The 12934-nt window shown below is 48.3% G+C and overlaps 1 protein-coding gene across 7 annotated transcripts in view; it reads left to right on the top strand.

The window, feature by feature from the left end:
• Nucleotides 1-11787, top strand: part of AGAP1 (ArfGAP with GTPase domain, ankyrin repeat and PH domain 1) — a 323709-nt gene extending 311922 nt beyond the window's left edge. For all 7 annotated transcript variants that reach the window (XM_050987588.1, XM_030231113.2, XM_050987587.1 and 4 more), the window contains 2 exons: nt 8768-9023; nt 10490-11787. In XM_050987588.1, coding sequence (XP_050843545.1) covers nt 8768-9023; nt 10490-10693 — 460 coding nt within the window. In that variant the 3' untranslated portion in view covers nt 10694-11787. The remainder of the gene's footprint in view (nt 1-8767; nt 9024-10489) is intronic.
• The last annotated feature ends 1147 nt before the right edge of the window (nt 11788-12934 follow it).

The following is a 12934-nucleotide window of genomic DNA, read 5'->3' as shown; positions in this document are numbered from 1 at the left end:
GGCACTCTCAGTTCTGCTGCTCCTCCACTTTCCAGCAGGCCGAGCAGAGGAGAAGCTCCGTTTCTATTCCTCTCCGTGTTTGCCGCGGGATGCGTTCCGGAGCCACTCACATCGGGCACTGCTGTGGTGTCCCTAGTGCTGTGTGACGGGAGGAGCACAGCCCTGCTGCACACACTGCTCAGCCATGGGGTCACTCACAGCCACCCCAATCCATCTCCCACCTGGCATTTAGATTATTTATTTAAATTATTTAGATTTATGCCTTGTGATATTTGTATGTCACTCCCCGCCCGCCACCTCGGAGAAGTGTCACTGTCATATTTTCTGGAAAAATCCTCTTTGCCCAGGATTCCTCTCCTGGGACGCTGAGAAGCCTCTGAGAAAAAGGAAAACAATATTATCTCATTTGCTTCTCTTGTGTTTTGCTACTTTGGAATGTGTTTGGACATTGTTTACCAACAGGTGGTTGTTGTTTCATTGGTTTCTTGTGAATTGTTTTTACTCATTGGCCAATTATGGCCAAGCTGTGTCAGCCTCTGAGGAGAGAGTCACGAGTTTTTTATTAGTCTCTTTTTAGCCTTCTCTCTGTATCCTTTCTGTATTCTTTAGTATAGTTTTAGTATAGCATTCTTTAATATAATATTGATCATAAAGTAATAAATTAGCCTTCTAAAAACATGGAGTCAGAGCACCCCGAAAATACAAGAGAGAAAGGAATTTCCTTTTTTTTTTTTTTTTTTTAAATAAGTAATGGTTTCCTGAGCTCCACTTTAAACACTGCTGCATTAAACAAGGCCTTGCTGTAGGAGAAAATTAGTGCTAACAAATTGGAGATTAATGGAATCTTCTGACCTGAGTGACTGTTTATCAAACGGCAAATTGAAATTTCCAGTCTGTGTTTAGGTACTGGCACAATGCAGTTTGATTTATACACTTAAGACATCAGGTTAAGTGTGGTTACACACGAGTAATGAAATGCATTAGGTACGTGTTTCCAATTACTATTCCCTGCATATATATATATATATATTTATTTGTTACTGAAAACAGGCAAGAAGCAAATATACTCCTTGGTTTTAGCAACTCTGTGCAACTGTTGCAGCTTTTGGCTTCTTTTAGGTGATATTTGTGGTGTGCCCAAGTGTTGAGGTTGACCACCCAAGAAGTGGAAGCAGTTCACTTGTGTGTCTAGAGCCACACAGTGATAACTCATTTATCAGCCTTTTTTTTCAGGTAGGCAGCACAGTGATATGGTTTGGGTTAAATTTTGTGTGGATGTTTACCTTGATACTGATGTGCCAGCCTGTAAAAGGAATCTGATCCTGAACTCAGGAGCTTTCCTCAGGAGCAGAGGGTGGCTGTGAGGGAGCTGTTGTTCCTGGGTTTTGCATTCCAGACTCTTGTAAAGTCTCTCCTTAGACACCTTAGGAGAAATCCATCTTCCTCCATCTTCACGGTGCTTTTTAAATTATTTTCACTGACTTGTGTGTTTAAAATCACAGTCACAGAATGGTTTGGGTTGGAAAAGATCTTAAAGCTCATCCAGTTCCACCCCGTGCCATGGGCAGGGACACCTTCCACTATCCCAGGCTGCTCCAACCCCATCCAGCCTGGCCTTGGGCACTGCCAGGGATCCAGGGGCAGCCACAGCTGCTCTGGGCACCTGTGCCAGGGCCTGCCCACCCTCCCAGGGAGGAATCCCTTCCCAATATCCCTCCTAAACCCACTCTCTGTCAGTTTAAACCCATTCCCCTTGTCCTGTCACTCCTTGTAAACAGCTCTCCCCATTTTTGTTGTTGACTCCTTTCAGGAATTGGAAGGTCACAATTAGGTCTCCCCTGGGCCTTCTCTTTTCCAGGCTGAACATTCCCAATCCTCTCAGCCGTTCCTCATAGCAGAGGTTCTCCAGCCCTCTGATTGTCTTTGTGGTGTCCTCAGGACTGTGGTGAGCTCTAAATCCTTAGGGTTTACCATTGTTAGGGTTTTTCCCTCTGAAATGTCACTGGCAATGCTGTTTCAAAAAATTCTGGGGCTTTTGGGGTTAGAGGAAAAGGACAACTTGCAGCTTCTTCAAGGTTTTTATTAAATCTCTAGGGACTGTTTTCATTTCACATAATGGTACAGAATAAAGAAAAAAACCTGGATTTTTATTGAGAAAAGATTTAAACAACTTGCAGGGCTTCGAGTTGTCACCCTTAGGATCTTTATTCTCAACTTAATAAGCCTTATCTTAGTACCCACAGTATCCCCTGCTGTTGTATGTCACAGTTTCTGCTCAACTTTACACGGAGTAAACCTCAGCTGTGATATATTTTATCGAGTAAACCTTAAAAATTATTAGATGGAGTGTTGTGCAATGAAAACAGAAGTTGGCTGCAATTTTCTGTGATAAATCAGAGCCCACAATTGAAGGGTATTTATCTGAAAGGCCTGAAGTCAGTAAACCTTGATGTCTTGGCCAGGCTGGTGGTTAATGTTGGGCAGCAATAAATCCTGTGGGTGTATTAATGCTTCAAGGAGTGCTGCTGCTTACTCCACGGAGGGGTAACCCTCAAATGCAGAAATAGCAGCTGGTTTGGAGCCCTGTGTAGGGGAATGCTCTCAGGAGAGAGGGAAAAAGGTGGAGGAGCTCCACCAACTGCGAATAATGATGATACTGGTAAGTGTCAGGCAAGCCATGATTAATTTGAGAAGCACGTTGAGCTCTGCACAAATGAGTGATCTCTGTCCCTCACACACAGCAGGGCTTTTTTTTTTTCCCCTGAAGCACGCAGCTATGAAAGGAAAACTGAAAAATTGAATAGGAGAGTTAATGGTGGAGAAGGTCCAGAGCTGGATGCTTCAGGAAATGAGTCCCTGACAGTGCGAGGTGCTGCTGGTGGGAAACTGCCTTCATTTCATAGAATCCTGGAATGGTGCAGGTTGGAAAGGACCAAGATCGTCTTCTTCCAACCTCCTGGCATGGACAGGGACACCTTCCAGCATCCCAGGGTGCTCAGATCCTGGCCTTGAACTCTTCCAGGGATTCGTGCCATTTGGTTTGGTTGAAAAGGACCGAGAGTAGAAGTAACAGGAATTTGGCATGATTTTGCAGCACTGAATTGTCTGTCTCCTGGACCAGAATTTGAAGAGTGGGTTGAACACAGTCCTCAGACAGAGAAGTTGCCCATCAGACAGCAATTAAATCATTTCCAGGCTAGGTTACCCCACTGCTCACTTGGACCAGAGTCCAAGGCAAGACACGGGTTGGCTGATCCACGCTTTCCTATGGGGCTGCCCTTCGTCCGTCAGGGATGTTTAACTTGTAAGAAGTAATAAGCTTAATAGATAGACTTTATTTAATTATTAATGATCCCTCTCTGTCCTTACAGCTCATAAAACACCCTGTAGGTTGGCAAAACACTCATAATATTGATCAGGAGCCAGAGAGATATTTATTTCCTCTTTGCCCCGGCGCGCATAAATCGCGGTCAGGTCCCTCGGCGCGGCGGGCGGGATTTACAGTGGGCCCGTTTCTTCAAAGCTCTCAGTAATTAAGGGATAAATACCCATCGGTCTTTGTTTGCTGTCTGGAGCCCTCTTGTTTGCCAGGGACCTGGATATTCCCGGTGGGCTCGTGCCTTCCCCCTTAGCAACGCGGCCGGGCGGGGAGGCATGCGGGGCGCGGAGCCGCTCAGCTGCTCAGCGCTGCCTTTGCAATGCAGCCGAGGGGTCTTCTCCTGCAGAGAGAGAGGAAGCCCCTGTGTTTTCTCAGCATATTGTTCCCAGCTCCTCTTCCATGCCTCTCCTCCCAGTTCCTGCTTTGCTCAGGGCAGGAAGGCACTTTGGAAATTCCTTGCTGCTAGCCCCTTTCTTCTCAACCTCTCTTCTTCTCCCCGCTTTTGCTGTTGCAATTAAAAGCATCGTGAACCTTTCTCCAACATTTCAATCCTGCCCCACCCTCAGTGTTTTCCTTTTACCCATCCCAACCCTGCATCACCAGCCCTGTCCAAAGCAGTGCCATTTTTTGGGATCATGACAGAGGGGGATGTTTAATGGGGAAGCCCCAGCACATGCAGCTGCCTGGTGCCGGTCATTAGGTGATATGAGCTCCTTGCGTGCTGGACCACGAAGCTAATGACACATCCTGGGGCTCTTCCAGGAGTTTGGGAGGTGCAGTGGGTTAGATTTACTTCATTTTCTTGGAAGAGACACATTAACCTTGTCAGCTGGCCAACAGGAGAGGAAATTTGGCAGAGCTCTTGCTGAGCTGGCCAGGTTACCACGGCGTTAAAGGGTTGTACTTCAGTGAGCAACCAGAAATGGCAACACACAGGCACAGCACCTGCACAGCCACCGTGGAGACACCACTGAGAGGCCTCCCCTCTTACAGAATTAGTTCCTGTAGCAGGAGAGAAGAAAGGATGAAAAAAAAAATCAGGAGAGAAGAAAGGATGAAAAAAAATCAGGAGCTTTTCAGTGTTGTCAGAGGTGTGGAGGATAAAACTTCACTTCAAAGTGCCTGTAAGGAGCCTGCTCTCATTTCTGGTGGTGGGAAATCAATGCTGTGCCTTGGTAAATACCTGCTGTCCACTGTCTTTCCAATTCAACCTTCAGAATTCGTTCCAGCTTTTTTAACAAGTGGTGAGTAACTCTGGATAACAACATGACATTTTAGTCATCCTTTCAGTCATGCTTTGGGAAGAGCAAGGCTGCTCTTGCTCTGGAGCTGTGGAATTCTGATGGCAAGTTCCCAGGCTCTCCAGCCACGTGCTTTTGCCTACTCAGGCAGTTCTGGGTCACTGCATGAGCACCACTTTTTTTCCCACCCTGCACATCCTCTCCTTGTTTGCCTGCTGATGTGACTCCACCAAATATCTGTGAGGGACAAGTGGAGGTGAAGGCAGAGGTGAATGGGAACAAGGAGGAGTCAGGATGGAGAGTGGATTCCAACAGGATGAGGCTTCTGATGGCATTTGTAGGGTGGAGAACCCAGTGCAGCACATGATGGGGCTGGGCTGTGTGGGATGTGGGCTCCTCAAAGAGCATCTCCAGTGCAAACCCACACAGGGCAGCTCCTGGAGTGAGGCTGTGCTGGAAGCAAATCTGCTTTTTCTCTTCTCTGATGCTCCCTGCTTACCCTCCCCCCTTCCAGTGCCCAGTATTTATGTTTCCACATAATAATGATGTGATGTGGCTGGCAGAGTAATTTAAATAATTGGACATTATCTTGAGAAGCAAGCACCTAATTAGATCAAAATAAACGGAGAACTGAAATTTTCATCTGTTTCTAATAACCTTTTACCTGTGTACAGTGTTGCTGCTGCAGCAGGGATTTCGTTATTCACACCACTGTGTGTTCTCAGGGTTCCTGAGTGATGGAGGCTCCTGCAGGAGCAGAGAGCTTGGTGGCACTTTCTGGACAAGATTTGTGACTCACTCCTGGTTCTGTGGAGTGTTTTGCAGTGATCCTCTGCTGTATGTGCCCCTTGTGAGAGGCAGACACAGTCAGGTTTGGAGTCTGTACCAGCAGATACAGATCAGGGTTTGAAGGCAGATATTTAGAGAGAAAAAGCTCAAAGAACTTCTGACCTTAGGGCTCTGTTGTTCATTTCTCTAAGTTTATCTAAGAACTTACAATCTATTCGTTTTGCTGCATATGAGGAAGAGGCAGCTCACACCTTCTCCACTGTTTGGTGTCATTGGGACCATCAGAGCACTTGAAGATGTTCCTTCTACAGCACAGCAGCTTTGATTTGCTGCTGGGACAAGGACTCCACTGCTGAAAGTTCACTGAAACAGTCTTGGTTTGGCTTTGACAGCTACAGCTGGAAGTGTCCTGTATGGAGAGGGTCATATAGAATTGCCAAGCTTGCAGTCAAGGGAGGAAAAGAGGGCAATATTTACTAGCCTTTATTTTAGGGACTGGTTCAGTGTCTTTCTCCTGATGAGTTGCTCTCCCTCACACTTCCTCGTGCTCCTCTTCAGTTGATTTATTTAAAGGTATGTCAGTGCTGGCTGAAATGAAACACTGTGCCTCCTCTTCCTGCTTATTGCTGACCGCTCCAATAATTCATTTTTTAGCTCATTAACTAACAGGGATGTGAGCAGTGGTCCTCCAGGGAACTGCAATGAGGTTAAGTGATCTACTGCTGACAACTCTGCTCTTGGACTGGCCTTCCTTGGGGGAAATGAAACCTCAACCAAGACAAGCTGTGGATCCCAGAAGTGAAATGGGGGCATCAGAGCAACAATTGCAGTATTTATGTCTTGTTGTCAGGGTTTCTGAGATGAATGCGAGCTGCAGCTGTCTCCCAGGAAAGTCCCCAGGCCTTCCCATGCCAATGAAATGGTTTGTGCCAGAGATGGAGGCAGGATGTTTGTGGGCATTGCCTGTCTAGATGCTCAGTGGAAAGCAATCCCTGGGTGTTGTGGCTGTCCATGAGGTGTAGTCTAGTGTGCTTTTCCTCCTACCTCTGATGAGGCTTTGTTTTCATCCCTAACATCCAAATCTTCCTTGTGCCCAGTCTGTACTGCTGACAAAGACCTGAATCTCACTCCATACTGATGTCAGTGACGTGCTGCCCCAAACATCTGAGGCCTCTCAAACGCTTTTATTGTGATTTATAGTTCCACCACAACCCTTGCTGTGACTCCAGAGGTGGAATTGTACCTGAGTGAATTCATTTGGTGCCCAGCACTGAGGCAGGTGGCAGCACATTGCCCTTCCTGTGACACTGGCTTCTAAAGAGTTTCCTCTTCTTTCCCCAGCCTTTTGAGGCAGTAGGACAGACCTGAGCAGGACTGGGGCATCCCTATCTCTCTTTCTTGCATCCTTCCAGGAGCATCAGGGCTGCCCACACAATGCACAGCAAATGTGAAACTGGTGCTGATAGATTTGTGAACCTGCCAGCCTCTGCCTGAACTAAGCAGTTATTCTCTCCTTTTAGCCTCACTATTACAGTTTAGGCTGAATGGTGATTTGAAGTGGGAGACTTGTGTCAAACAGCTTTATTTCTCAATAGAAAGGGACTTTTTCTTGAGCCACCAGTGCTCTGATAGGAGTCAAAAGTTTCTCTCACTCCAAAAATGGTCTGGGGGAGAGGGAGATTAATTTTCAGACTCTTGACTAAGCTAAAAAAATATTACTTACACATCTGAGGAATATTTTGCCTTTAGGATGTGTGGACATATGAAAAATAAATTCCCAGAGCCCTGGTGTGTGTTGCTGTGGGTGAACAGCACAGGTTGAATCACCTCATTTTCCAGCCTGGCATGTTTTAAATGTGTGGTGGATGTGTTGGTTATACTCTCAATACCTCTGTGTGAGTTTAAAAATCATGTGAGATCTTTGCTCACATCCTTGAAGATAATCTAGCTGGATACTGGGAGTAGAGCTGTTGCAAGAATGCCCATTTTATTGTAGACAAGTATTTGTTACTTTATCCTTTTCGTGGCACTGGTTTTAGTCTGGCTTTTTACCCTAAAAAAATGTAATTAGAAAAGCCATGAATTAAAGATTCTGATAACAGAACTCCTTTTCTTCCTCCTCTCCATCTGGAATACCTGCAGCCATATTCCATTTATCAGATCCTGCCATCAAAGGTTAATTTGCAACTGCCCAAATGGGTTGTAGAGGGGTTTTTTTTGGTGTGTCTTTTAGCTTGCAGGAGCCATTCAGAGGCTTGAGGTAAAAGAAGCACTCTCTGTGTAAATTTTCTGTTTGCACTTTTGCTCTGAAGAAAAGCCCTGGCCCTGTTTGAGGGGCAAACTGTGGCCAGGGCAGGGAAGCTGTGGCTGCTTTGGGAAGCTGTGCCTGAAAGCATCCAGGCAGGTCACAGCAAGGTCACTCCACATGTCCCAGGAAATGATGCAAAACTAATCCAGATTTGCTGGTGGAAGGAGATGTTTACATAAGTATTTAAAAACAGATTAGGGCTAACCTGACACTAGATTACTGGGAGCAGTGTAAACACGGCTGAAAGGCGTAAACAGAGCTTGGCCTTTTGTACTGCAGAGGAGAGAATCTGTCACCAGGACCCAGTTGCCTGGCTCAGGTGATGTTTGTGGTTTTCTCAGGCTGAGCAGATTACCTGAGGGACCTCTAAATGGGACTTTTTTTGTCTGGGGCTGCCCCTCTCAGATCATGTAATTGTATGGTAATTTTTGAAACAGGGCGAGTGCAGGGCCTTGTTTGTAGTCCTTGTTCTGCTGTAACCTGATAGCACCAGAAAGCTTCTGATGGTTCTTTGATATATCAGGAGGAAAAGGTGCTTCAAAGAGCTGGTTTGAATTTTGGCAAAACAAGAGGAAATCATCCTTGTGCCTTTGGGAGCATTACTCAGCTTGCAGGGGGACAAAGCCCCCATTTGGTTACTTCTGGTCAGGGTGACAGAAATGGGGTGCATTTTTTTGCAGTGTGTTTTCCAGCCTTGAAGTGGAACCTGGCTGCTTGTTGTGTCTTTGGTCTTTGTGACTTAAGCCAGGGCTCTTGCCCTGACCTCTTGCTCACCCAGGGCTTTTTAAGACCTCCTGGCTGTTGTAATCCTACAACCCCGTGGGCACAGCATCCATCAAGGAGGGTCCTGAGCACTGGAACAGTAAGGTGGACAACACAAAAATTGCTAAAAATACAAGGTTTGGGCGAACTGCTCCTAAGGTTTGGCTGAACTGTTCCTGTGAGGGCTTTCTTGACATAAATTTGAAAGGGGAAATGACCTCCTTGTTGCTTGAGCACTGTGGGCTATGACACCAGCTGAGAGTGACCTGTCCCCTCTGGCTTCCCTAGGGAAGAAAAAGAGCTCTGGATACGCGCCAAGTACGAGCAGAAGCTCTTCCTCGCCCCTCTGCAGTGCCTGGAGCTCTCTCTGGGCCAGCACCTCCTGAGGGCCACGGCCGAGGAGGACTTGAGGACGGTGATCCTGCTGCTGGCCCACGGCACGCGGGACGAGGTGAACGAGACCTGCGGCGATGGCGACGGGCGCACGGCCCTGCACCTGGCCTGCCGCAAGGGCAACGTGGTGCTGCTGCAGCTCCTCATCTGGGTAAGGATCCTGCCAGGGCTGGGCTGTGTCCCTCAGCACAATGGGCCAGGGCTGCTCCTGGAGGGCTTCATGGCCTCCTCATCTGGGTAAGGACTCTCTGCCAGGCTGGCTTGTCCTCAGACGATGGGCCAGGCTGCTCCTGGAGGGCTTCATGGCCTCCTCATCTGGGTAAGGATCCTGCCAGGCTGGCTGTGTCCTCAGCACATGGGCCAGGCTGCTCCTGGAGGGCTTCATGGCCTCCTCATCTGGGTAAGGATCCTGCCAGGGCTGGCCCTCAGCACATGGCCGGCTGCTCCTGGAGGGCTTCATGGCCTCCTCATGTGGGTAGGGGCTTGCTGCCCTCCCTCTGGAGGATGGGCCAGAGCTGCTCCTGGAGGGCTTCATGGCCTCCCCATCTGGGTAAGGACTCTCTGCCCTCCCTCATCAGGATGGGCCAGAGCTGCTCCTGTAGGGCTTCATGGCCTCCTCATGTGGGTAGGACTTTCTGCCCTCCCTCATCTGGATGCGCCAGAGCTGCTCCTGTAGGGCTTCAATGCACCATGGCCTCAGGGTGCTGCTGCAGCTCCTCATCTGGGTAAGGATCCTGCTAGGGCTGGGCTGTGTCCCTCAGCACAATGGGCCAGGGCTGCTCCTGGAGGGCTGCATGGCCTCCTCATGTGGGTAAGGACTCTCTGCCCTCCCTCAGAATGGGCCAGAGCTGCTCCTGGAGGGCTTCACGGCTTCCTCATGTGGGTAGGGACTCTGCCCTCCCTCAGCAGGATGGGCCCGAGCTGCTCCTGGAGGGCTTCATGGCCTCCTCATGTGGGTAAGGACTCGGTGCCCTCACTCAGGAGGATGGGCCAGAGCTGCTCCTGGAGGGCTTTGGGCACCATGGCCTCAGGGTGCTGCTGCAGCTCCTCATCTGGGTAAGGACTTGCTGCCCTTATCCTGCAGGATGGGCCAGAGCTTCTCCTGGAGGGCATCATGGCCTCCTCATGTGGGTAAGAACTCTCTGCTCTCCCTCAGCAGGATGGGCCCGAGCTGCTCCTGGAGGGCTTCATGGCCTCCTCATGTGGGTAAGGACTCTCTGCCCTCCCTCAGGAGGATGGGCCAGAGCTGCTCCTGGAGGGCTTTGGGCACCATGGCCTCAGGGTGTGTGTTCCTCACTGCACGCTTTCAGAGGGTGGTGGAAAAGCACATTTCTGCCTCTCTGCTGCTTGTGGGAAAGCGAAGGAGAGCATGGGAAAGGAGGAAGGAGAGATTCCCTTGGCTTTGAATCTGCTGGGGCAGATTTTGTCCCACACCCGAGGCTCCCTCCCTCAGAAACATCTTTTCCGTACGTGGCTCAGCACTGCCGCGCTCGTGTTGCCGGGCTGCTCCCTCACCCTCCCTTCCCTCCAATCCCAAACCCCCTCCCAAAATTTTCACAGCGTGGCTCCCAGGTGACATTTGTGGGTTATGATCCTCCCCTGTTGTCACCCCCGCAGTACGGCGTGGACGTGATGGCGCGCGACGCCCACGGGAACACGGCGCTGGCCTACGCCCGCCAGGCCTCCAGCCAGGAGTGCATCGACGTGCTGCTGCAGTACGGCTGCCCCGACGAGCGCTTTGCCCTCATGGCCACCCCAAACCTGTCCAGGAAGAACAACAACCGCAACAACAGCGGCGGGAGGATGCCCACCATCATCTGAGGGGAGCGCCTTGGCCGAGCCGAGCGGCATCCGCAGCCTCACATTCCTCCATCGCCATCGCAGCTCCGCTCTGTGAGTCCGCTACCTCTCCTCCTCCTCCTCCCTTTTCCCTCCGGTCCATCCCGAGTGCCAGCGGGGCGTGGGGAGCGCGGGGGGCCCGGGAGGAGCGCGGGGGCTGCGGGCAGGCCCTTGGTTTGGGGGCCGCGCCGGGCGGGCCGCGCGTGGCGCCGGCACCGCGGGGGAGAGGCGAGCCGGAGCGGAAGGAAGGAAGGAAAGAAGGAAAGAAGGAGAGACGGTGACTTTCCCTAAGTGACAGTGAAGCACATCAGAACATTTCACCTCTGCGGCGCCTGGATTTCCATTCTCTTCTCCCGAAGAGCTTGACGGCATAAATCAGAAGCGAGCACAGAGTTTGTCAGGTTTGAAGCTCCTATGATGGTATGTGTCAAATCAGTTGTAGCTAATCTGTCCGGGGAGAATACTGGCTTCATTACACTTGTATAGTTGAGTTCTTCCAGCATTACTGCTGTTTAATAGAACATGATTAGTCATCACGGAGAAAAAAGCATATTAGCTGAGGAGGTAGTTACATGGCACGCTTCGGTGATTGCTTGGATGTGATTGCAATATTCTTAGAAGCATCATATTATCTCAGACATGTTCTTTCGAGCCCTTGGAGCCCTCCTTTCTAAATTCACTGTCATAATTTAGTATCTGTTTAATTTTTCAGTCCAAAGAGAGGAAATGAGTTGCTGAGTGTTATTTGACTGCAGTCTCCTTGGTGTAAAAACAAAATGGAAAAAATAAATAAGAGTAAGCCTGAAACACAAAAAGGAATAATGAATACCGCTGTGGAAAACAACATTTCAAGTACATTTGGTGAAATTAATAAATGCATTAAAGGCTATTTTTTTTTTAATTTTTTTTTTTATGTTTTCAGCCAGCAGAAATAGGTTCTGTCATTTTGCCAAGGTAAATTGTGTTGAGTTTTTGGTCACTCCTGTGATGCATTGCCTAACTTATACAGATTTTTGTATTGTGTCTCTAGATTCTATGTATTTAAAATCTATTTGAATAAAAAAAAGGACCGTAAATATACATTGATTTTTTTTTTGTACAGAAAATGAACATCTCTGTTAATTTATAAACTGTAATGGATGTGAACTAAATAATGTGCAACTAGTTAGGATCTGTGGGTTACAGATCATTATTGTACATTGATAATATTCCCAGCAGTGAACTCTTCTTTCCAAAGCCTGTGAGGAACAACATATCAGAAGGAGATCAGGGAAGGAAAAAAAAACCTTTTAGAAAGGAGAAAAGAGGCTGTTCCTCAGCGCTGTAAATATATTTTACTCCAGAAGTCAGGAAGCTTTCACAAGCCAAGACAAAAAGGCCCATTCTGGCTGGGGGAAGATCAGATTTGATTAAGTTCAGAATTGATAGCCTTCACCACAGCAGGCAGGGCTCCCTCCCAGCCTGGCTGCTTTCTGCTAGAAAAATGGCTTGTGCAAGTGGCCTGGACAGTTCCTTGCAATTCCAAGTTTTAATACCTGATTGGGTTCTTTTGGTCTTGCAGGATTCTGGCCTGGGGAAGCAGAGGTTTTGGCAGGCAGAAAAGTGATTTTATTTTTGGTGTTTTTCTTTTTTTCTTTAGAAGTGGCATATGGCAATGTGGGGATGGGGCTGTGGTTTATCATGGAGAAAGTTGGGAACTCAGCTGAATTGGATGGCAAAGGAGCAATGATGTGAAGGCAGTGAGGTGCACACAGCAATTTGCAGGTCTACCTGCTCCTGTGTATTTCCCAAGCCTTTGGTGGGGCTCTTCCTTGGGGCTCTGGGTTTCACTCAGCACACAAATGGCAGGAGCAGTTGCTAAATAAACTGAATGTGGACAAAATGCAAAGGAAGAAATGCCATGTGTTTATCCTAGGAAAACCAAACAAAAAAGAAAAATTATGGATTTGAGGCAAAATTGTGGCTGAAAAACGAGCCTCAAGTTGGGAGCACAGGAATATTGACCAGCTTCTCCTCTTTGGTGGTGTTGTCCTTTTGTACTTTGTTGTTTTCTAGACCTTTGAGTACCTGGGGGAGGGAATCTTTCTCCAGCCAGCCTAGGCTGACTGCACCAGACACAGCCAATTCCCTTCCCACTAGGATACTTCTAAATATTTGAATTTCTTTTATTTTTTTAAACTCAGAAAAGGTGTCTGAACTGCCATTTCTCCACCATTGCTGACA

This window comes from Serinus canaria (genome assembly GCF_022539315.1).
Source record: "Serinus canaria isolate serCan28SL12 chromosome 7 unlocalized genomic scaffold, serCan2020 HiC_scaffold_29, whole genome shotgun sequence".
Classification (NCBI taxonomy): domain Eukaryota; kingdom Metazoa; phylum Chordata; class Aves; order Passeriformes; family Fringillidae; genus Serinus; species Serinus canaria.
The sequence above is the reverse complement of the archived record's forward strand: the minus strand, read 5'-3'. Positions and strand labels throughout refer to the sequence as shown.